Genomic DNA, 24365 nt, shown 5'->3' on the forward strand with positions numbered 1-24365 from the left:
TTTGTTTATATATGTGATTTGAATTCCTTGACTTCATTTACAGAACCTGTATCATTCGCCAGGACTACGTTGAAGTATATAGCTGGAGAAAGGGGCATGGTCTCCGTACCAATGAGTGAAATTGTAACTGTTTATAGCAAAGGTGCCGGCAAAAGACCAGATTTGTGGGGTGTAGAGGTATATTTTTTCATTATTTTTCAATTCTATGAAATTCCGAGTTTATATTAACAATTTTTATTATATCGTATACAAATGTTTGTACGATATCATCTTTTGTCTTTACTTTTGTATCGTACTTTATTATTATTATTGTTATTATGTTTTTGTTTATATTTTACAAAGCTTTATCAAAGTTTACATTTGAAAATGAATATTTCTTTTAGTTCGATGGTAACCGTGGATACATACCAAAAAATTTTTTAAAGGAATTTAAAGTTTTAAAGAAAAACTTGACTTACGAAGTACCTACTGAAGTTGTAAATAATATTAATAATAACAACAATGATAAAAATAATAACATTGATAATATTAATAATGATATCAGTAATATAAAAAATATTCCATTAAAAAATAATGAAAATAAAGCTGACTCTATTCCGATATATAGTAGTCTTTCCAATAATAATAATAATAATATCGATGCATCTATTCCAACTACCAATGAAGAAAATACGAAGCAATCTATGCATGAAACAGAAAGTATATCTCCATCGTATAACGTAATAGATGGTACTACAATTTTTGTAAATAGGGAAGAATCATCTGTGCAATCGAGTTATACTTCCGTTATAGAAACTGCGTCTTTGTCAAATAATAAAGAAACAGAAGATGATATTAATAACGATATAAAGCCAACTGCTACGCAAATTGAATTAGATGTACCAATTAAGTTGGAACAAGAAACTGACTTTAAAGAAGAAGAATTAAAGTTTGTTACTTATAACAACGACACTTCCAGTATACATATTAAAAGAAACGAATCTGCAGTCGAATTGCAATTAAATGAAAATATTAATGTAGATTCCTTGACTGTTGAATCGATAGAAGAAAAGAAAAGGGATAATATAGATGGTATTACTTTCAATGTGGAAGATAAGTGGGAAAAAGATAATGTAGACTTTTCTCAGTTTGAATTGGAACATAAGGAGGAGAAAAGTAACGTGAATTCTTTAAATGTCGAATTAGGAGATAATGTGAGGGAAGATGATGCGGTATTTTCTATTATTAAATTAGAAGAAAATAAAAAGGAAAAGGACAGTTTAGAATCTTTGACTTCTGAATTGGAATATAAAGATGATAAGGATAATGCGATTGTTGATTTAGACCATAAGGAGGAAATAAAAGTTGAAAATATAAACGATCCAGACAATTCCTTTATCCAGTCTGAGTCACAAAAACAAATTGAAGTAGAAAATAAAACGGAGGTTTTACATAACGTAGACACTCCAAACGTGGATCAATCAAATGATCTTGTATCGGGAACAAATAATTCTCTTGATTCTGAAATTGTCCTTAACAGCGAAGAACAGGTACAGCAAATTGTAAATAAAGTCAATACGCCTGAGATAGATCTACAAAAAAATGTTTTCGATAATAATCCATTTCAAAAAGATACAATATGCGATGCTAATACGAATGTTACAATACAGAAGGAAGGGGAAACTAAGTTGGAAGAAAATAATCAAATGGAAGCGCAAGACAGTCAAAAGAATATTGTAAATAGTGATGTAAATAATGACAATGTTGAAAGAGATATCTTTAGTTCTGTTGATGTTCCTGTAGAATCGAATACAGTATTTAAAGATATTAATGAACAATTGCATAGCGAAGAAAGCAAAGAATCACAATCTAGTCAAAACGATGCAAAAGATATTAACACGGAACAGATCTTCCATGAATTTCGTAACAATCGAAATTTGTTATACGTGGAAGAAAACGTGATACCTGATAAAGGTAAAAAATACTGATTTATCAATTTTAGACTTATATAAGTTTAAAATTTTCTAATGTTCTCTTTTTTTCTTTTTCTTCTTCTTCTCCTTCTATACCATATATTTAGTAGAGTTGCAAAGGGAAGATGGGCAAAAAAATATAGGTGATTCTGTAACTGAAACCTTACCTAAATATGAAGATATCATAAGTATCGAGGATAAGGTTTTGCCTGAAGCAGAAAATAAAGATAGAATAGAAGATGAAGTTCTTTATAATGAAAATACGGAGGGTCTCACAAATGTCGAAGAAGTAACGTTACTTTCTACAATACAAAATATGCCATTTTCCGATGTTTGTACAACGGATAACGAATGCATAAATGAGGGTGATATAAATTATGGCTTTATATCGCAAGTAAGTAAATTTTTTGTTTGATATTCATTGCTTTTACTTTCTTTTCTGTCTTTTCTTTTTTTCTTTTTCTTTTTTTTTTTTTTCTTTTTTTTTCTTTCCCTTTTTCTTTGCTTTCCTTTTCCAACTTTATTTAAACAACATAAACCTTCACACATTATCCATTCTATTTTCATATTACAGGATAAAGAGTCTGTTCCTGAAGGCAGTATTATGAGAATGATAAAAGTAGAGCATACATATTGGATAATGCTGTTTTATTTAAGCATAACTTCTATTACTACGCTTATGTTTACTTTAGGATATTATTATATTGAGGTATTATTGTTGTCAGGTACATTAATAAGACGCATATTTATATTGATTTCGTTACATAATGATTCTATATTTTTATTCAGAATATGAGGAGAGATGGTCATTTGATAGCAAAGATAAATAAATTAGAAAAGGAATTATTTCTTTCTACAAAGGAAAGCTTGATGTTGGATGAAAATTTGAAATCAACTAAAAATGAGGTAAAGTATAATTTTATAGAGTAAATTATTAGTTTTTCGTTTATGCGCTTTCTCTTATATTTTCTTATTATCTATATTATGTATAAATTTGTAAAATTGAATATAGTTAAACTCTATGCAAGATGAATCATTTGGATCTAACGAGATGGTATTGTCTTTGAAAGCCGAACTAGAAGCTTCACAGGTAAATAATAAGAATATGATGAAACCTAAATCAATTATACATATATACAATGACATAACTTAAATACTGTGCAGAATGCAAATGTTGAGTTGGAAGATCAGGTTGCTATGTTAGAAAAAGATTTAGAAAATGTAACAGAAGCAGGATTAGAATTGGAACGTATGTTAAGAGAAGTTCTTTCGTCCAACAATGAAGTTAATCCGTTAACTCAATCGGTAGAGGATTTACAAGCTCGCTTAAATGTTCAACAAAGCGCTAATGAATCTTTGACTAATGCTCTCAACATCAAAACTCAAGAGGTAGATTGAATTTCTTTTTAAATCCACGATCGAAGTAAATTATATATGTGTGTATGCGCGCGCTCGTGTATATATATATATATATATACACACACATACACACGCGCGCGCCGCGTATATATACACATGGAAATTGGTTTTTATGATGATATTTTTTTATTACAGAATGAAACTTTGTTGGCAGAGCTTAATGCTATGAAAAAAAAATACGGAGAATTGGATACTGAGCTTATACGTATAACAGAAGAATTTCGAATCGAATTAAATAAAAGAAGTAAAATTCAAGAAAATTTAAATGAAATAATTCAACAATTAGAAGTACAAGTTACGCAAGTAAATACATTCATTTTTTTTACGATTTAATTTTATTCAATAAACCATTATGTAAAATACGTCGTTATATTTCTTTTGTTTGTTGTAGCTCTCTATGGACAAAGCAAATTTATACAAAGAATTAAAAATTAAAGAAGCAGAAGTCAAAGATCTCGTGGAAGTTATTAATCAAGTAAATTCGAATAATTTAGATATTGAAAAACTTTACGAAGTATCTCATGTTAAAGCAGAAGCGTCGCAACTTGTTGAGGAAAGAGATGAATTAAAGATACGTTTAAGTGAAGTCGAAGGAGCACACAGTTTGTTAGAAGGTACGCTCATAGAGAGTAACATTTTCTTTTTCTCCGTAACCTTATATATAACATTTTAATTCTTCAGAGCACATGAAACTTGTTAAAGAAGAAGTGTCTTCGTTGAGTGAACAGTGTAAAGTAGCTGAAAAAGAGAAGCGAGATGCAGAAACACGATTAGAAGTTATATCAAACTTTTTCAAGGAGAAAGAAGCTCAAAGACAAAAGTAATATTATACCATTCGATTAGATTTCAAATTTTCAAATTAATAAGCATAATACAATTTTATTTCAGGGAAGAAGCGTTATGGTTACAAAAACAAGGTGAAGTTATGTCTACCGTAGAAAGAATACATACAATGCAAAATGAAATCCAAGGATATAAGTAAGTATGAAAGTGACATAAATATAATCTATTAAGAATTGTTCTCGTGTGTTTAAAAAATATTCCCTATTATTTTTAATCGTAGACAACAAATAGAAATGTTGAAGCGTGAAATAGTGGATCAAGAAAGGGAATATAAGAGTCAGATCTCTACTCTTGAAACAAAAGCACACGAACAATGGGTTAGAACTATTAATTATTTATTTAAGTATAATAATTATAATCAGTGTCTTCATAGTAATTTTAATGTATTAAATAATGTTATATTTTTTTTTTTTTTTTTTTTTTTTTAAATAAAAAGGTCATGGCACGACAAAATGAACGTCGTTTAGAAGAATCAAAGGCAGAAGCAGGACAATTACGTAATCGTCTTACACTAATAGAAAAAAATATAAATGATGCCGATGCCGATACAAAATTACATCGTAAGTATTTTATTTAAAAAATAATGAAGATCTAATGAAACCACTGATAAATATCATATTGGATGATTAAAATGTTCGAGTAATATTCTTACAGATATATACTTTGAAATTTTTTTATGCGACGAATGACAAACTAATTGTATATTTACAATGTTGATTCGTTAAATGCATACAAAAAGAAAAAAAAAACAAATCTCCTTTCTTTTTCGCATATACTCGTGTTTATGAATTTTCAATATAATAATTAATTAAATTGATAAGTATTAAAATTTCAAGGTATTATATAATCTGTAATTTATTAATATATTCGATCGAAATTAGCAACATTTGTGTCTATTACAGTTGGTACATCTTCTTTAAACTATACGGTGGTATAAAGAAAAGATGATTATTTATTTGAAATATTATATATTATTTGCGCTAATGTTCGAACAGGCTTGGAGGCAAATGGAGAGACTACAACGTCACCTCCATTATTCATAGGCGCAGATTCATCAAGTTCTCCTATAATGTTTACTGGTTCTTCAGGTGTTCCACCCCCACCACCACCGTCATTCATACATCCTTCGCTTTTCCCTACATATCTACCACCACCTTTGCCTTCCGCTTCAGGATTACCACCTTATGACGTTGGACAACGACCGCCACCTTTGGGTGGTCGATTATCTTCTCCACCTCCCTTACCATTACATCCTCATCCATCTGGCAGGTACGACAATGCAGATTCGCCACCACCTTTGATATCCCCACCTTTATTACTTCCTTTCAATCATAGATCACATCCGCCTCCCTTTGCTAGTGATCATATTCATCCTCCTCCACCACCTCCCCCACCTGGTTCGATATTGCTACCACCCCTTGGAACGTCGCATTCATGGGGGGAAGAAACACTGCAGGCACCACGCAATTCTGGTTTTCACCCACATCAGCGAGAACAACGAGCTCGCAACCATAAAGGTTTGTGCTAAACATGAACATCATCTCTACCAACAACAGCGTACAAAGGGGGCCAATCGTGATACATTCATTCGTCATCATTTTTTTTCCTCCTTGTCTTACACTAATTTTTCGTTCTTATTTCTTCACTATGACTGCGTTTTGCTTTTCTTTTGTGCATGCAAGGACGCAAACGTTTCTCTAAAGTAAGACAATTTTGGAGTACTATGGAAAGGAATAGCTCCAAATAAAATGACGAGTCAGGTTAAATAATTTGAGTTTGATTTTAGATAATCATGCTAGAGAAATTGGATTCGTGTTTGCCTTTTTTTTTTTCCCCCCCTTCTCACATTACTTTGCTTCTTTCGTCAAGTACGCCGAATATTTTAAGTTTATTATTATAATTATTAATTTAAATTAGATTTGTTGCGATCAAAATTGTTAGGTTTCAATTGTTACGGTGCTTCTTATCGTAATACATAGATCTCTGAAGTAGTTACAGCTAAGACAATATCATTAAAATAAATTTATAAGTTTATATAATACTCTTTCGACGATGCTCAATTATATTGATTAATTTTAGGTTCCTTGCATTCGTCTGGGGAGTCATTGGATAAGTCACATCATAGCGGAAAAGTATAACTTTTGTATTTTAGTCTTTAACAATCTTATACAAAGGCCAAATCTATTACTATTTTATATAGTAACAGATTCATCGTATAACAATTTTCAATAAATATTTCATGGGAGGGCATAGTATATAATATATACTATGAATCTTTCTTGAGCATTTAAATTGAAATCAAGAGAGAGAGAGAGAGACGGGGAGAGGGAGGAACACAAATAAAATAATAAAAACATTGCATTTTCCATTTGAACATATTTTGTAAATGTTGTTTATTATCCGATAAATCCATAAATATTATACTATTATCTTATGTGAAATTACTCTGAGAATTTTTTACAGCATTGCTACAATTATGCTAATATTGATCATATATTATTAAAAATAAAAAAGGGAATATTGAAAGAAATTGCTGTACATTGAAGTGAAACATTCTTTGAAAAATTTAACTATTTAAAAAATCATTCTGTGAAAGGTACACTTACTTTCTATTTCAAAGTATGAAATAAATTCAAACGACGTTGTAATATTGAGTATTGCAATCAACATAAATAAAAATGCAGTTGTTATGATTTTAATAAATTAAAAATAAATTGCAATTTATTTTAAAACATTTATCATAATTTATCATCAATTAACATCATACATTATTTTTCTCTAGTACATTGTTGTATTATATATACAAAATAATTAAGCTTCTATTCGTCACATAAGCATTGCATATGTTGCATAAAATTCTAAAATAGTATTCTCTTTTCTTTTTTTTTCTTTTATATATATATATATATATATATATATATAAGCATAAGCAAACAACGAAAGATAAGTATATGTGTATATATATATATATATAATTATTTTAATTTACAAATATGAACATTGTTTTCCACGTGAAATTGTTTCTTTCTTTTGCGTTTTTTCTTCCTTTATTTCCCTATATTTATTTTCTTTTTTACGTTTTACGTAAGCTTTAAAAATTATTTATTTATTTTCCAATGTCAGAAATCCTCCTTTATACAGCAATAATAATTAATAATTTAGTGGAAGTATTAAGGAATGCAGTTGAGTGTTCCTACAGTTTTACGTGATACGTGTCCCGTAAAAATTAAATTTTTCTTGGAATTATATTTGCTTTATATATCACAAGTACTGAATATGGATAGTAAAATAATGATGAACGGTAACATAACATAAATGTAAACAGATATACTTAAATTCGATATAATCTTATGCCAAAAATACTACAAAAAAGATAAAGAAAAATATGAGGACAGCAAATATCTTAATCATCAACCATCTATTATTTGTCACGGATTGGAAATATCTTAATATTTCAACATGCGCAGCTTCCACATTTAATTCAGTCTCTTCTATATTGCTATCTATTCTGTAATATAATTAACGCGAATTAATTATCATATATGTAATCCCATAGCAATAAATCTCTAAAAGGACGATTTAAAAATATAATTTTCTTACCTTTCTACCATTTCCTCCTGTTCTTTAACCATATGAGCCAGTTGCTGGAAAATACCACCAAGTTCGACTATTGTCGATTCTATATTCTGCATGGTCTCTGCACGTGATTGCACATATGCATCCTGAAAAAGAAAATGATCTTTAATCGTTGCGATTTAGCTTTTTCCCCCAAAGAAATAAATTACCGTATCGTCTTGTAAAACTTGTTGCATTGACAATTGACTCATTGCTGGTTCAAGGTCTATTGCAACCGAAGAATTAGATTCTTGTTCTTGAAGTAACAAGGAACCTTGTCTCCCGGAAACTACGCTGGGAGGTAACATGGTGGATACAGATCCTTGTGAAAATTGTTGTCTTCTTGTTTGTTCTTCTCTCATATTCTATATATAGTTTATTGTATAAAAGAGTATTTATTTTAAACACATTATAATGTAAATAATATATTTTTGTGTTAAGTTGCATAAATAATACCTCAGAACGAACTTCCAGAACACTTTTGAAATGATTGGACATATTTGCAAGTTTTGATTGTAAGGCCATCACTATAGATGACGAATGAGAAGCAATATGATTCCCTTGAGAAGAGGAGAAACTTTCTCGTTGAATTTTTCCTATATCTTGTAACTTGCCTATTTGATGATTCAAACTTTTTAAATCCGTCTTTATAATGTTTGTTAATTCTTCGATTTCCATTTGTCTGTCGTTGAATATAGATTTCTTTTTGGCCACTAAAAAGGGAACAGACATAACAGTTGCTCTGTTAAACATTTTTTAGAAACTTATATGTATATATTATACACACGTATACATATGTATGTATGTATGTATGTATGTATGTATGTATGTATGTATATATGTATGTATGTATGTGTATATATATATATATATCATATAGACAAAATTACTTTTACAATGAAAACTCTTTTTGGTACTAAGAATATTTCATTGTCTTAAGAAGTCGACATAAATAAACATATATTAGTCTATAACAATATCTTAATAATTCTTACTTATTATATATCTTAATTATTCTTAAGCAATTCTTACTATTGAAAAAAACCATATGTCAAAGTGTAAAACATATCAAAATAAGTAAACATAATAATATTAAAGTAATACTCTTAGAATATGTAAACTCTCGATGCTTTCTTACATAGAGCAAGTTTCTCCAATTTGGTATAAGTGTTCGCAATGTTCTTTCCGATACTCTTAGCGACCATCATAAAATTGGAATAACTTTGCATTTGTCTAGCCCTTCTTGGATTTTGCTGATTAGTCGTTCTAACGACTGTTTTATCCTGCATTGTTCTTATAGCATTAATAAATTCATTAGTTCTATCGCGTGCCGTCATAGTTATTGGTGGTGATGGTGGAATATCACGGTGCTTAAAATGTTTTTCCTCTAAACCACCGACATTACGAGTTTCATCGTAATATTGTTGTTTCGTGTCAATATTTCGCCGTTCACTGTTTGAGTTTGTAATCACAAAATCATTTTCTGACTCATAACCAACGTATCGTCTACGTGCGGGCATCGCATCCTCAAATTTTTTACGTTTTCCTACTATGAGATTTTCTTTATTGTAATAATCTCAAATTTTCAATATCGCTTTGCTTATACTTTCTAATATACACGTACACATGACAGTTTAATTATGAAATACACTTTACGCCATATTATGATCATTACGATCAAATGTCGCGACACGTTCACTCATCCCATCTCCTCCCTCTCTTGCTCTCTCTCTCTCTCTCTCTCTCTCTCTCTCTTTCTCTTTCTCTCTCGCCCACTTTCTTATTAATAAAAAAAAAGAAAAGAAAAAGAAACTCCTCTGTACACGTGGTACAACAATTACCAACTTGCGATAAATTAAAAGAATTTGTTACTAATTACAGATGACAAAGAAATACGTATATATGCGATATATATATATATATTCGTGGGCTTGAAAAAACATTAGACTACTTAATAGTTCTATTCAATTTAATTTTTTCTTTTCCTTTTTTACGAACTTAAAGAAATATTTACGAACATGATATTAAAATATTTCATTTTAAATATTTCAGAGTTGGCGCCCTTATAAGCTCAAGAATTTTTCGAAAATAATATTTTTAAAATGATTGATTGTCAATGTATCCGTTGCACTACATTGAAATAATATTGAAGACGTAAATATTACTTTTACATATAATCATATATAATTGTTTATACGTACATAATTATGTATAATTGTTTATTAATACGTTTTTAATTAGAGAAACGAGCTAAAAGTTCCTCATTGGCATGTCAGTATGTAATTTGTTATTTACCAATCGGAAGTAAGTCTTCAACGTACGTCAGGACCAATCAGCTCACTGGAAATGGCTCGCTACGTCACACTCGGTGTGGCAGCACCTTCGAGGAAAACGGTTTTTTTATTTCTTGCGCGGGAATAGTACGAACGTATGTCTTGTCGATTAACGAAAAATTTCTTCAGTTTTTCAAATAACACATTGGTTTATTAATTGACTAATTAACAATATGAAATGTTCTTAAAAGTTGGAATGATCTTTCAAGACGAATTAGAATGTTTCGAGAGTAATTGCGAAAGTCATTGACTTCGTCATATGAATTTCTTAATGACGAAGTAAAGGATCGACATTTTGGTAAGTTAAACTTTAATATGATATATTTATACGATCATTATATAATGATAAAAATACATACTTTTTAAATACAAGCTTTATTATTTTGAACAAAATATCATGTTAAAAAATGCAATATTTTTTAGATATAGCTTATGCATAATATGAAAGATTTGAAAGGATAAGCATATAGTAACCATTAATTTAATTTTTTCCTTGATCGAAACGATCATACATATAGTGTGACAAGACGATTCACAGCCTTATCATAACTGTCGACATCAGTCCTGACGCAAATGTCCACTCTCGTGAATTTTCTTTTTTTAATGTTGCTATCATAGTCACGTGCCTGAAATATGGAAACATTAGGATCGATTGATTGGAAAAAAAGATCATTGTCGAGAATTCGTTTCAATTGTTACGATTGAATCACACCTGCAAAGGAATGCGCCTTCCAAAGTGCTCGTTCAATTCGGGTATGCACAGATTAGAGCCATACTTGAGACCCGTACCTATCAAGTCCATGCTGGCGCTAACGTAAGTCTCACGTCCATCTATGTAATCCTAGAATGAATTAATTTTAGTTGTCCAGTGATAACTGTCCGATAATATCAGATTAATTTATATTTTCAAGAGCCTTTATCGTAAGAGCCTAATCGTAAATGTTTACGAACCTGTAGAGTTTTCAGTTTCTTTCCTCTGATGTCCAAATAATCGATTTCATCGTCACTCGTATAGTCTGGATAATATGCGGTTAAAGTGACATTGTGATATGAACGTCCAGTGCATTTAAAATCGGTCCCGTTTAGATCAGCGTCCGACGGTGAGCCTGAGAGAAACACGCGCGTTTAAAGGGTAACAATAATCTGACAAAGATATTATTTAAAGATTTAAACAATTACCACCGATCATAAGGATAAGAAATGTCGAGAGGATCGACAAGACTTGAAACATTTCGAACTGCTTATTAAATCGCCGATACATGCTCGAAGTAAATAAAGTATGAGACTACTTTTCACGATAACGATTCATTGCTAAATGTTGTCGCGATCGTTTCGTAATGAAAATTTGCAAAGTTTTCATAAATTTTCTGCAAACTATAGTTGTCCGTTAGCGATATCGGCATTTTTCTGGATCGTTTACTTAATCCAGTCGTACTACTTTACGCGTTTTCTTTATTTTGCCAATCGTTCAGTTATTTTTATCGTCATTGAACGAGTATTTATAGGAGAATTTGAAGCGTTTACGTATTCTTTTCGTTATGCAAGTTATGCAAGAAGATGGATTTATAAATAAATGCGTATACAAAGACGCAAAGTCCACAAGTGACGACTGCCATCTCGCTTAAGCATACATTTATTTTTATTGAAGTTTGCTAAAATATCCAAGTATAATAACATACGGAAGCAAGTGGGGGAAAAAGAAAAAAGAAAGAGGGAGAATCGATCGGGTTAACTCAAGGATTCCCCTATACGATACGATACGATACGATATCTTTTGACTTATTGATCAATGGTCATTTCTCTTGCGCATGATTTTACATCCTTAACTTATGACTTATTCGAATGTACGAATGAGGCTCGTCGTTAAGAGAATACAGGAATGAAATCTCTCCGATATTATCTACAATAATAATTGACTACTTATGATATTGTTATTGGTATTGTGAGATAGAAAAAATGCACAGTGCTCTTTGACAATCAGATAATAAGAATTGCATTTTGCTTGGAATATGAATTTGAATGGAGAAGCATTTGATCATCCGCATCGATTTAAGAATCTTATTGTCTTTCTTTACTCTATCCCTGACATGTCATGGCATGTAGGTCCGTTTTGTAAGTATAGTACCTCGTGAATAATAGAAGGCAAGTCTACGGTTAGAGAGGAGTAGTAGGAGAGGTAGAAAAGTACGCAACGGTATCGGCAGTCGCACGCGGGAACCCGTAGGTTCTGTAATCGGTTTGGTAAAACGGAGTAATTTCGATGTAGTACTCAATGATGTTGTGCGTGTTGCGAGAAAACCAAAATGGTCGCTAATTCTTCGATGTAGCTTTACATCTTTGATGTAGCGTGCGCGCGCGCGCGCGCTCCTCTGCTTACACGTTCCTACGTGTGTGAGTGGGTTGTTTCGTTAACTGGAGCACGTGTGCGACAATCAATTAAGAAGAGGAGAATAGTCGACTTTTCTTTTCGCCTTATATTTTAAATAGTTGTGCGAAACACTTTTATTGCCGGGCATGAGTATCGTTTCAACGTAACTCATCCGAATTTCTTTTTAATTGTTAATTCTTAAATAAACATTTTACGATTCCTTGATTCCTCGATAAGACGAAATGAAAATATTCATGATTAGGCGTTTAATATAATGGGCACCAAAGTAAATGAGTTTATAGGTGGCGTTAATAATAAATAGACTCGACGCTAAGACTCGTCTTCATTTCAAGCGTGATCCCTGAAACGCGTTCGTTCTTTTTAGTCATTCCATATTTGAGACATTCCATTGCCTAATTCATTTTTCAATCGGATGCTTTGGATGAGACTTTTTTTTTTTTTTTTTATAAATCTATTAACGTTTAAAAACGTTCCATTATGAAGGTACGAATGTTTTAATTTTATACCGATAATAGTTGATATAATTCCGTAGCACGTGATATTTTTTAAAAATACGCATCTTCTTGATACGTTCTTGTAACAACAAAACATCCTATCGTTTTTAATTCGCGCTCTGATTATCTCGTGACCCGAAATAAGATATATAGATGAGAATTATAGTTTCTACGTTATACGTTAGATCGTATAATGATCGTACAAATAATTATATACTTTATAACGACATATTGTATTAAAGATATCGTAGATCTCATTCGAAATGATTGATTGAAAATGATCGTTCGCAGGATTAAAAATGAATCCGACAACGTTGAAGAATTGGTTGGTACGCGGTGAGCTCGAGAAGCTTGAAAATATTGTGTTGGAGGGACGTGGCGCACGTTTGTTGGGCGAACATTCTCCAGATCTTAGAACCCGTGTCTTCCTGAAGGGACTCCCGAATTACCTGGTAAGATGCACAATAACATTATAAATGTACACATGTATTTGTATGTATATACATACATACATATATATATATATATATATACATATATATATATATATATATATATATATATATATATATGTATATATATATATCGAAAAATAATACGATATAATCTCGCAGACGAAGATATCTCAAACTCACGACGCGGTTACGCGAGGTTCCTTGGTAGAAACTCAGAGAATTATAACGGAAGAGCCAAAGAAAAAGTTGGCCATCGCTAAGGATCCATCCGGGATACCGCTCATTCACAAGGCGATTTATCATGATCAACCAGAAATAGTTGCATGGCTTGTACATAATTACCCAATCACGACTCAACAAAGGGACAAAGTGAGTTGCTGTTAATGAACTCGCAAGTATGCACAGCCATGAACTTGTTATCACAAGCCCGATCAAAGCATCGACTTGAAATATCAATCGGTAGAGAAACGATTGAATATATCCTCTACATTCAACGTAGTTCTTCTTTCTCCATCGCGTGACAGAAATAATATCGGAAAGTATGAATTATCTGTTTTTCCCTCGGATCATTCGATTCCGTGTTCAGTTGCGCGCATCTGCGTCGGTAGTTTTTTTTTGTTTTTAATGTTTTAACCTAGTCGGAGATTAAAGAAATTTTAGAGAAATTTTGCTTTATTATTCGAGCTGTTACTAAACTTTGTTATATCGTTAAAAAGAAAACACATACGTAGGATAGATATATCCACTTTCTAATTTGCTCGATTAAATAGTTTATTTCCCTTACGTGGACTCAAAGTTCATAGAGTCGTGTCGATATGTCATTCCTACTCTTTTTCTTTTTCTTCTTCAGGAAGGTAGAACGGCTTTACATTATTGCGCTGCCTGTAGAGATCCTAGTACGGTGTGGGACATTTTGATAGAGGGTGGCTGCGACGCCAGTGTTTGCGACAAGCGTGGAAATCCGGCAGCATATTATCTTGAACACAGTTCCGAGGTCGAGTTAGCCGAAACGGAGAGGATGCCTAATCGAAAAAGCAGCACTACGAAAGAAAGTGAGCGGACATTTGGATCTTTAGACACTTTATAAATATTTAATTGGTCATAGTTGCTTGACAAAAGTTCTAATTAATAGCTCCATTGTCGGTCAGACTCAATTACTTTACGCTAACCTTACGGAATATATGTACCGTGCAACTTGAAAATTTTCATTTCTTCTCTTATATCCCCCCAACGTTACATTCTATAGACCTATGTACGCCTAATGACCATCGGAAGATCGATTAAGTATAAATTCATAAAGCAGATAAATTGTATTCCTCGTATCAAAGGACGCAATCTGAAAGAAATTAAAAACGAAAGAAATTGTTAGTTTAAAGTCCGAACAGTGAAAGCATTGATCGCGAAGATATTCAATTTTTGAAATTAATCTAAAACACATCGAAGACAAATCGAAGATAACTTTGCGTTTATAATATACCAGTCATTTGCACGGTTAATTTATTTACTAACGCTACGTTCGCTGCAATACGTTTATTCGGGTTGACAAAGGCGGCGCGACGCCCTGTAAAGCGTTGACGATATCACGAGGATCGTCCACTGCCCTGCTTACTTCCTGAAATATTTATTATATCGCGATCGAACACGCTATCCGTGCATCGACGTACGGAAATGTAAACATTAGTCCGAGTTTCTCGTAGGTTACTCGAGCGTAATAGAAAATATTAGAAAGAAATATTAAAGGAGTACGCCGTAAGTACTTATAATATTGAATTTGGAGAGATATGAAGTGAAAGTAATCCTTCTCCGTGATAAAACTTACATCATTTCTATGGCATTTTCTTTCAATATTAGCCGAAGTTAAGCATTTTTACCTATTTCTATTTTCCCCGTTTAGTTATGTAAATAATTGACGAATCCGCGAAGCACGAAAAGTTCCGACGTTCATAAATACTTAACGGAATGTGTGTCCATTGTGCAAAAGAAGGTCAATGCTTACTCGCTCGACATTTTATTCCAAGTAATTTCATTCGGTTGGCTTCGCCTATATTTATATTAAAGTCGTTTTACAAACACCAGCCTCCATATATATTCTTCCATAATATATTGCATGCTTTATAAATATTGTAAAGCGTGATACGTGATCACTAACCCCCCCCCCCCCCCCACTCACATAGATTTAATGGATTAATTGTATTAAGAAGTATTTTATTTTCTTTCAACATTGTTGAAAAGTTCTACTTTGGAGCATTGCTTTTATAAGGATTGGATTTATAGAGGCGTACAAGTAAGAAACATTAATTTCGCGATACGAGGAATCTTCTCTACTCATGCTTCGCATAATTTATCGATCGCGAACGTCAATCAAAAAGGAAAGAAAAATGACAAAGACTCTGACTGACAATGAGTAAATAAAAAATAAAAAAAAGAACTCTGACGAGTTCTATCGATGCCTGGACGTTGCCGAAATGAAATATGTATCTCTTAACTTAATGTTTGCCCGCAGCCTTTGACTTCAAGCCTTCCAATATAAGAATATGGATTCATAATCGGGACATTAGAAAATTGCAGCAGGTTCTTTGGGAAGGTCACGGTGGCAAATTACGATGCGAGACAAGCAACAATCCGAGGGTGAAGAAGTTTTTGGAAGCAGTACCTTTTATAATGGCAAGTATTCGTTTATTTATTGTGGTCCGTCTCAAGAAAAACAAGAAAAACAAAAAAAGGAAACAAAACAAAACAAAATCGCAATTGGTTTTCAGGGTACCGTGAAAGATGTACACTCAGCGACTGTGAAAAACGATTTGGAGGGTTTGAAAAAGAAATTAGAGGATCCGGTCTCGCCTATTATTTTGTGTAGCAAGGATGCAAACGGTTTGAACGTCTTGCACAAGGTACTTTAATGGATCCGATGAGAATTGACGTTAGAATATAAATGTTTATTATAATTTCTATCTATGTCACGATTATAAAACTTGCGTATAATCATTCAGACTGCCGGATTGGGTTATCTGGAAGTCGCTCGTGAAATCCTTGAGAGGTATCCATCGATAGTAACGGCCCAAGATAACGAAGGTAAAACACCGTTACATTATGCGGCTGCGTTGAAGGACGACGGTGCCATGTACAATCTATTGACCGAGCATGGGGCCGACGAAAGCAAATTGGATAACGTTAGTATACTAACGTAGAAAGGATATCAGACGAATATTATAATTTCATTTTTTCCTTCTTTTCTTTTTTTTTTTTTTTTTTTCTTTTTCCTATCTCATTTCCTATCTCGTCTTTCAATCATATACATATTCATATCTTTATCTCATTTAATAACGATGGTACTTATCAGAAACAAAAGGCAGCCGCTTTTTATAAAAATCGCCCGTCCGACGTGGATCTATCCAATTTAGTCGTGATACCGGAAGCGCCACGTGTATCGGGAATGTCCTATCCAAAAAATTGGGACTGGAGAATCTTGGAGGTAGCTGAAACATTTGTACGTCCAGCAAAGAAATCGCCAAGTAGCAATGAGGTCGACAGTGCATTTGAAAGTGCCGAACCATCAATTAGGAGCTCAAACGTTATTACCGAGGACGTACGTAATCTATCATTTCTCAACTAAACAGTAACTAACAGTAATGTACGATTAATCGACTTTTAATTACTATCGACGTGGATTAGATGAAAATAGTTGAGGAAGAGAAGGATGATTCGATTACGAAAGATGAGGGTTTGTCCGAGCTTACGTCCGAAATAGTCGAAGGAAACGAAGAGAAATCGTCCGACGATGATGTAATTACTGGCGCGAAAGACGACGAGAAGGACGACGAGAAGGACGACGAGAAGGACGACGAGAAGGACGACGAGAAGGACGACGAGAAGGACGACGAGAAGGACGACGAGAGGGACGACGAGAGAGACGACACGATAGACGACGTGAAAGACGACGAGAAAGATGAGGAAATGGCAGAAGATACGGCAGAAGAAACGAAGGAAAACGACGCGCAAGAGCAACCTCGAGAGATCGAGGAATCTGATAAGGTTGAGGATACAACGAATGAACCGATTGGTACCGATCAAGAGGAGAGGAGTGATCCTAGTACGGGCGACTCTGGGGTCGATGATCCAACGAACGAAGAAGATCAGGTATAAGCGTTAGTCAAATTTAAATCTTCGCTAATAAATATCAGGGATATTTACATTATATAAATAATACATATGTACATATTTTTCTTTCGCCAAACCAATAGATATATACAAGTACATACAAGCGCTTTGAACGCGGCACGATCGATCCGAAAGAAAGTATTCCCACGTACGATTATTATCTTTCGTATCGATCGGCAAACGGTGTCTATGCAGACGACATTTTCACTTAGACAACTCGATCGTTCCTCTCTCATTAGGTCATCGTGGGCGAACACGAAGAGTTACCAGAAGCAGAATTGAAAGAGGGTAGCATGATTTTGGATCCGGAAGTGGAGAATTTATTGGAGAACGGAAATATGGAACAATTGGCAGCGTTGGTGTTGAACGGCGAAGGTAGACGACTTGTTGGTCGGCAATCGAATAATCCCGAACTTCAGGCCTTCATCGACAATGTGCCTGCTTATATGGTACATAAATCGACAAGATAGAATTGTTTTGAATTGCTTTATATGTATTTATATGCATAATGATACGCGAATAGGATTATCGTCTATGAAGAAACGACACTTAGCCCGATTTACTTAGCTATTCTCATAATTGTTTGATTTCAAGGGAAAAATTCACGCCGTACATATGGCAGCGCGAGAAGGGAATCTAAGAGATTTGCAAAGCGCATTGGATCGTCGCAAATTTGCCGTAGCAAGGGACGGTTCGTCGCCTCGCGGTGCAACGCCTCTTCACGTTGCAGTGGTCTTTGGGAATACAGCTGTCATCAGGTAAGCTCTGTCGAAATGATATTTCACTATAGATATACATATGAGTAATCGATTTAACGATAGTTTAAACCATCGTCATGCGGCCTTTACGATATATTTTCATCGATCTAATGCCAATAGGCACGTTTAAACGTTTATGTTCCGTTCGTTAGGTATCTGGCAGGAAGATTCCCGGAAACGGCACACGCGATCGATCTCGACGGTAGAACGCCGTTGCATTATGCAACAACGCTCGCCGACAACGGACATTATTACAATCTTCTTCTTAATTTGGGAGCGAATCCGCTTGTAAAGGACAATGTGAGTAAACGAGTAAACTTTTCGTCAAACGACAAAGGTGACGTTATTTCGAGACCCGCGAAAAGTCCCATAGAAATTATTGTACTTACGTTCACATGTAGCAATATATCGAAACAACTTTTTGTAATTTTATTCCCTATTTCGAGTACTCGAATGAGAATTTGAAATCTTATTGATTAATTTTCATCAACGTGTACAGTTTAAGATATTTTCTCTTCTAATATCAATGCAAATTAATATCAGATATTATCAAGTATCAAACTTTTTTCACATACATACAATAGCGTAAACATTTGACAGCTTTATCCATCTATTCGCTGTTATTACATTATCTAACGATTTCCCATGTAGTTAGGAAATAAGGCGGATCATTACAAACTAAATCAGGATGACCTATCGCACAAAAGACTACTTCGTGATTTCGGAGCCAGCGAAAAACTCGCTGAAGAAATGTTGACGGACAAAGGTATTTAAATATCAAACGTATAATAAAGCACGTGCGAACATATCTGACTCCAATTTTTCTTTTATTATATTATTCAAATATTATCGGGATAAACTTTTCCTTTTCAGTAATTTCCATGAAAATAAATAAATGAAAATAAATTCAAGAGTAAAATAACGACCGATAATAAAATAAATTTTTTATCGCGTCGTACATAAAACGTCATCTGTTACGTCTGTCGATAAAAGAAATTTCAAATTTCCGCACCGTCTCATTTATCGCACTCTATTTATTGTCTCCCGTCTTAATGGATACCGATATATCTATCAGTCGATAATCGATCGAGTGCAATACAACGAGTAGTTTAATTTGACATCGCAAATGCATTGATATAATGTATGATTTTTATCTGTTATACTTGACCGATCGTAAATAGTGACACATTGAATTTTTTGTAAAAAAAACAAAAACGCACGCATACGTCCTAAAGATACGCAAGCACATTACATTATTTTAATTGATATACGTGGTAACTATCTTAATCACCCATCCATCGATGGTGCACATCGGCACCCCTGTTCCGTTCACCGTGTCCTCTCACGCTCGGTCTCGCATGGATGAGTAACAGTGCCCGGAGGAGACAAGTACTCGGCTCGACGAGACGCTAGCGAACCAGAAACATTGGCGACCTTGGAGAGATGCTTCCGCTTGCTGGCTGGCGCTAGACGAAACTCAGCTGTTAGGACACCCTCGAATCCTGGTACACTGCTTGGTCGTTGTCTTAAACGGCCGATATTCGATCGTATAAAGCACCGTGTGACACGCATGGACCACAATCTTTTTGATGTTATCTGGCCGGCTTTTAAGAAATACGGCAATCCCATCGCCACTAACAAGACCAGCGAAAGCAACCATTCCGTCGCAAGCATGGACGATACTGTTGATAACGATATCATCGTTGTGCCCGATTACGAGAGCTACGTGGTCTTTGCCGAGCTCTTCGATCCAATTATCAGGGAATTGCATTGTCTGACAGCTAGCGGAGATCTTCCGGATCATCCATCGGCTCATTTTTTCGACATGAACGATTCGCCCGATGACAAAGGAGATTATGTAGACGAAGTGGCCGTGTCTGCTTTGGAAAATTATGATCTTGATCCGTCCGCGAAATACGTTCAGGCCGGCGTCATTGAATGTTGCAGAAATCTCGAGGATTATGCTCTACCGTTGACCCTTACCGTGAATCAACTCGAAGACGTCGAACGGATCCTAACGAGCGAATTTATGAGCCCGGAAATTTCCGTGATAATGGCGGAAGGTAGCACCGAGGACGAGACCGGGAATTATTTGACATTGAGCGAACTTTTAGATCAGCCAAGTCCATTGAGAGCTCAATTGGCAGCAGCCGGCCTCTTGTTACCAATAACCGAATTTGAAATTCACGATGCTAAACGACTTCACGGCAGACATTGGCCTTACGGCCGTGGAGTTTACATTTCTGCTAGTGGCGATTTGGCAGCTTGGGTGAATGTTCAAGATCATTTAAGAGTGATATCTCGTACTACGAACAACAGACCAGGACTGATCGGTCGAGCCTACGTGAAATTAGCCAAAGTGATGCGCCTGTTGGATCAAAGATTGCATTTTAAGAAGGACGTTAAATTTGGTTTCCTTAGTTCAAGACTTGATGCAATCGGCAACACGTTAAAGTTTACACTGATCATAAAGTTTCCCGAATTGTCGAAAGAACGAGACCATTTTAAACATTTATGCGTCGTTCGTGGATTAAGCGTGAGCGACACGCCACGCAAGGATACTTATAAAATAGCCAATCAGCAATGCTTGTCGATCTCGGAATTGCATAGCCTCCAAGACTTTTCAAGGGCTATTTCGAATATTCTCCTATTGGAGAAAGAATTAACGTTGAACAATTCTATCAGAATCGCCAGCATGATCGCCGGTATTTTTCGGAAGAAGACCAACACGAGAAGACTTCGATCTTGATCGACAACGAAACGAATTGATCACGATCGACGACGGATCTTCACCTTGCAAGAGAGATAACAATTTTATCACAGTATCGTCGACATCGATCTAATGCTAGATGCTTCCAATTAGATAATATTTCAGAATCATTTTTAAGAGATTCTTTGTTGATTATTTCGTTGATAAGTCGATTTTGTTCCTCTTTCACAGTCCGGATTACTAATAATCACTTCTTGTAGCATAGAAAGAGAGAGAGAGAGAGAGAGAGAGAGAGAGAGAGAGAGAGGGAGGGAGAGAGAGAGAGAGAGAGAAAACATTTTTAAACTCTTTTCTTCAATGTGTTACGTTGGAAAGATGTGTGAACGCGTTGTCTGACTCTTTCTCGTGTATCGGACATTTCATATTCAGTTTGAATAATTATTTTAATAGAAAAAATGAAACATTGCGTGCTTGGATTATATGCCGAGAAGAAGGTCGCATTTTTTATTAGGTTAGTAAAACATTGAAAGCCAAAAAAACTAATAATATTGTCTCGACACATTGTTATCGCACTGATTGTTAGAAGTATGCTTCTTATTCCTGTGCGTACGTGATATTATATGTATTGTAAAATAGCCGTTCAAAAAGATGTTATTCGATGAAATTTTGATTACAATAGAATGAATTTTAATGAACATTTCAATGAACGAAGCTTAGCTTCTCTTGCCTTCATTATGCACGTGTCAATGTTCACGCGAAAAAAGAACAACGCTGGCACATCTTTCCAAATACTTACGTAAATATGTATGTGTGTATTCGTTCTTCATGAATCACGTGTGATTTGTGGTTCAATTATTTTTACAAATATATTTACATAAACTTTCGTCTAATATAAAATGCAAATCCTATCGTTTATATAATCACCGAAACACTAATTTCTTGCTTTTGCATATTGAGATTGAAGAGTTTGAAGAAAAGATCAATATTTGTGACGATTTTAATCACGATTTTAATCACGATTTTAATCACGATTTTCCTTGCACCTTTTCATTTCGCATATTATTTGTATTAAATCATACAAGCTCTTTATATTATATGAAATATAATATAAAGAGCTCCTTCTCTCTCTCTCTCTCTCTCTCTTTTTATATATATATATATATCCTATTGTTTTATATGTATATATATATATATATATATATATATATATATATATATCGAGCAATAAAAGAGAATATATTTTTCAGAAGATAATCAACTCGATATTCCTATATTTCGCACGGAGGAAGGTCGTTATTTAGCATCGTGTAAGTGTAAGAGTCGTATCGCGTGAAAATTTTCGCATAAAAAAGTTTTTAATTTTGAGTATATTTTGGCAGCTTTGGGTGATCCATTGATCAAGGGTCTAACCGAAGTGGCGAATGCACGTCCAAACGATCCGGTCACATATTTGGCAACTTATCTATACAATTTTGCTAGCAATAATAAAAGTGACGATCAGCGGGTTCGTATTTATGCACGTATGCAATTAATGTGGCACCACCATTCATTTTATAATATTCGTACGTATACGATAATGTTATAGGAATCCAACGTACTGATAATACCCGAACGTGAAAATGAATCTCTCGACAATCCTGACAATGAAAACGGGGACGAGGACGCGGGCTATCCTCAAAGTCCAGATTCCGATGTACCAGAATCAACTTTTAGCAACCCAAACAGAGTACGTTACTCAATAATCAAACAAAAAGTATTGAGAAAGTTTATCAAGTATGTTAAAATATGGCAAAGTGTATATATTTAAATTTATCTTTTAATTCACAGGACGAGCACGGGCAAAGTATGATACACTTTGCAGCTGTACGTTCTTATTCGAAAGACGGCTTGTATCATCTTTTGCAAGAGACACAGGTCAACGTCGGTTTTAGGGACGAAGTTTATCGAACAGCTAGGGACGTTGCGGAACAGGCTAATATCCGTGAGAATGTCGAAGAGATCGATCGTTGGGTCGTATATCTGGCCGCAAGGGGTAAATAAGATATTAGACGTTGATGCTTTAACGTACTCGTGTCGTAGACAAACGACGAAAGCACTCTCCAATATTCTTTTCATTATTTGATCGCAGGTGAAACGGAAAAGCTAGTGGAACTTTTGCTGGAAGGTTACGATCATATCCTCGACGCGGAAGACGATAAAATGAATATCGTTGACGTCGCAATTCAGAGAGATCACGAGGCGACCGTGCAATTTTTACAATCTATTCCTAATTACGTGGTAAACGAATATACTGAATATAATCTGAACGGTTTAATAAGTAATGCATATAATACATAGACAGATATGGGCGCGCAAGCACGTAGATGTTAATATCATCATACCATTTGTTTATTCAATTATGCGTGCGTTAGGATCAACGAGAGGATACGCACCGTGCCATACGTTTCGCCGATGTCGCCAAAGTGAAGGAGCTTTTAAATAAAAATAACGGCGGTGGAAAGTTATTAGCAGTTGGAAAAAATATAACCGGTCGGTGTGCCCTTCACATCGCTGTATTACGAGAAAACGAAGAGATCGTACGATTAATAGCTAATACGTATCCGGAAACATTGCGAATTGGCGACAACGTACGTATTCATTCCTTATCTTCATGTTCGGAAGAACGAGCGATCGTCATTGATCAATCTCGTTCGTAAATTAACTCGTCGTTCCTTCCTTATTTTATTTCATTTTCAGCTTGAAAGAACTGCTCTTCACTATGCAATGGGAGTACCATCGGTTGAAATATTAAGCAACATTCTCATAAAAGCGGGTGCAAAACGAATCGTCAAAGATTTGGTACGCTTTCGCAGAGATCGCTTTTCATTTTGCCTATATAATAATGAAATAATGCAGCTGAACGATATTTTTCAGAAATCACGACAGCCTTCGTACTATTTTATGAACAAATCGGATATTGAGAGACTTCAGGAGGAGGAAGAAGCTATGGGCAAGTAATTATGAATTGTAAAAGATGCTAACGTATAAGCACTGTATTTTTATTCGCAGATACTCTTTAGTCATGTTTATCAGGAATATATATATTACCTGCATAATTTACCAAATGCAACGGCGCACAATAATACTGTCGTTATCGCTTCGTTAAGAACACAATTATTAATGAATAATTGGAATGATTTAAGTATTTATGGGCATGTAAATCTATAGCAATATATTCCTTTAATTTTATCTTTTATCCT

The 24365-nt window shown here is 34.3% G+C and overlaps 4 protein-coding genes across 16 annotated transcripts in view; 2 read left to right on the plus strand and 2 right to left on the minus strand.

Moving 5' to 3' along the window:
• Window positions 1-6905, plus strand: part of Tango1 (transport and golgi organization 1) — a 7232-nt gene extending 327 nt beyond the window's left edge. Inside the window, 15 exon segments of the mRNA XM_085662572.1 lie at window positions 44-177; window positions 384-1953; window positions 2060-2346; window positions 2527-2661; window positions 2742-2858; window positions 2965-3042; window positions 3117-3341; window positions 3507-3674; window positions 3763-3985; window positions 4053-4191; window positions 4260-4349; window positions 4435-4531; window positions 4651-4774; window positions 5210-5731; window positions 6294-6905. Of these exon segments, the coding sequence (XP_085518698.1) occupies window positions 44-177; window positions 384-1953; window positions 2060-2346; window positions 2527-2661; window positions 2742-2858; window positions 2965-3042; window positions 3117-3341; window positions 3507-3674; window positions 3763-3985; window positions 4053-4191; window positions 4260-4349; window positions 4435-4531; window positions 4651-4774; window positions 5210-5731; window positions 6294-6352 (3968 nt within the window). The 3' untranslated portion in view covers window positions 6353-6905.
• A 281-nt stretch (window positions 6906-7186) lies between these two features.
• Syx5 (syntaxin 5) lies at window positions 7187-9572 on the minus strand. The gene is made up of 5 exons (XM_035874470.2): window positions 8968-9572; window positions 8286-8542; window positions 8000-8194; window positions 7815-7936; window positions 7187-7722 (listed from the first exon to the last, which is right to left on the minus strand). Exons 1-5 carry the CDS (start codon window positions 9347-9349, stop codon window positions 7563-7565), a joined length of 1116 nt encoding a protein of 371 aa, XP_035730363.2. The 5' UTR covers window positions 9350-9572; the 3' UTR covers window positions 7187-7562.
• Window positions 9573-9887: 315 nt separating this feature from the next.
• LOC118445205 (uncharacterized) lies at window positions 9888-24179 on the plus strand. 13 transcript variants are annotated; one of them, XM_085662381.1, is made up of 22 exons: window positions 12403-12468; window positions 13337-13497; window positions 13660-13869; window positions 14351-14552; window positions 16004-16164; window positions 16260-16391; window positions 16491-16670; window positions 16841-17086; window positions 17173-17637; window positions 17898-18107; window positions 18253-18416; window positions 18569-18716; window positions 19068-19182; window positions 19790-19921; window positions 22374-22433; window positions 22506-22630; window positions 22712-22852; window positions 22954-23158; window positions 23255-23403; window positions 23538-23753; window positions 23863-23964; window positions 24040-24179. In XM_085662381.1, the coding sequence occupies exons 1-22, from the start codon at window positions 12435-12437 to the stop codon at window positions 24121-24123; spliced, it is 3642 nt and encodes a 1213-aa protein (XP_085518507.1). In that variant the 5' UTR covers window positions 12403-12434; the 3' UTR covers window positions 24124-24179. The 13 variants fall into 13 exon arrangements, with proteins under 13 accessions (XP_085518506.1, XP_035730191.2, XP_035730192.2 ...); XM_085662382.1 differs by having other exon boundaries at window positions 22377-22433; XM_085662383.1 differs by lacking the exon at window positions 19790-19921 and having other exon boundaries at window positions 12405-12468.
• LOC118445208 (uncharacterized) lies at window positions 10574-11755 on the minus strand. The gene is made up of 4 exons (XM_035874316.2): window positions 11342-11755; window positions 11114-11268; window positions 10875-11003; window positions 10574-10788 (listed from the first exon to the last, which is right to left on the minus strand). The coding sequence occupies exons 1-4, from the start codon at window positions 11421-11423 to the stop codon at window positions 10669-10671; spliced, it is 486 nt and encodes a 161-aa protein (XP_035730209.2). The 5' UTR covers window positions 11424-11755; the 3' UTR covers window positions 10574-10668.
• Window positions 24180-24365: the final 186 nt, after the last annotated feature.

This window comes from Vespa mandarinia, chromosome 18, assembly GCF_050613455.1.
Source record: "Vespa mandarinia isolate Hongniang chromosome 18, ASM5061345v1, whole genome shotgun sequence".
Lineage (NCBI taxonomy): Eukaryota > Metazoa > Arthropoda > Insecta > Hymenoptera > Vespidae > Vespa > Vespa mandarinia.

Coding starts and splice junctions, on each gene's coding strand:
- LOC118445205 (XM_085662378.1), top strand. CDS start 12,435: ATGATGTTGTGCGTGTTGCGAGAAAACCAAAATG. Junction 14,553..16,003: donor AAGCAGCACTACGAAAGAAA/GTGAGCGGACAT, acceptor GTTTGCCCGCAG/CCTTTGACTTCAAGCCTTCC. Junction 16,165..16,259: donor AAGCAGTACCTTTTATAATG/GCAAGTATTCGT, acceptor ATTGGTTTTCAG/GGTACCGTGAAAGATGTACA.
- Syx5 (XM_035874470.2), bottom strand. CDS start 9,349: ATGCCCGCACGTAGACGATACGTTGGTTATGAGTCAGAAAATGATTTT. Junction 8,543..8,967: donor ATTGGAGAAACTTGCTCTAT/GTAAGAAAGCAT, acceptor TTCCCTTTTTAG/TGGCCAAAAAGAAATCTATA. Junction 7,937..7,999: donor AAGTTTTACAAGACGATACG/GTAATTTATTTC, acceptor TTTCTTTTTCAG/GATGCATATGTGCAATCACG.
- LOC118445208 (XM_035874316.2), bottom strand. CDS start 11,423: ATGTATCGGCGATTTAATAAGCAGTTCGAAATGTTTCAAGTCTTGTCG. Junction 11,004..11,113: donor AGAAACTGAAAACTCTACAG/GTTCGTAAACAT, acceptor AATTCATTCTAG/GATTACATAGATGGACGTGA. Junction 10,789..10,874: donor GAAGGCGCATTCCTTTGCAG/GTGTGATTCAAT, acceptor TCCATATTTCAG/GCACGTGACTATGATAGCAA.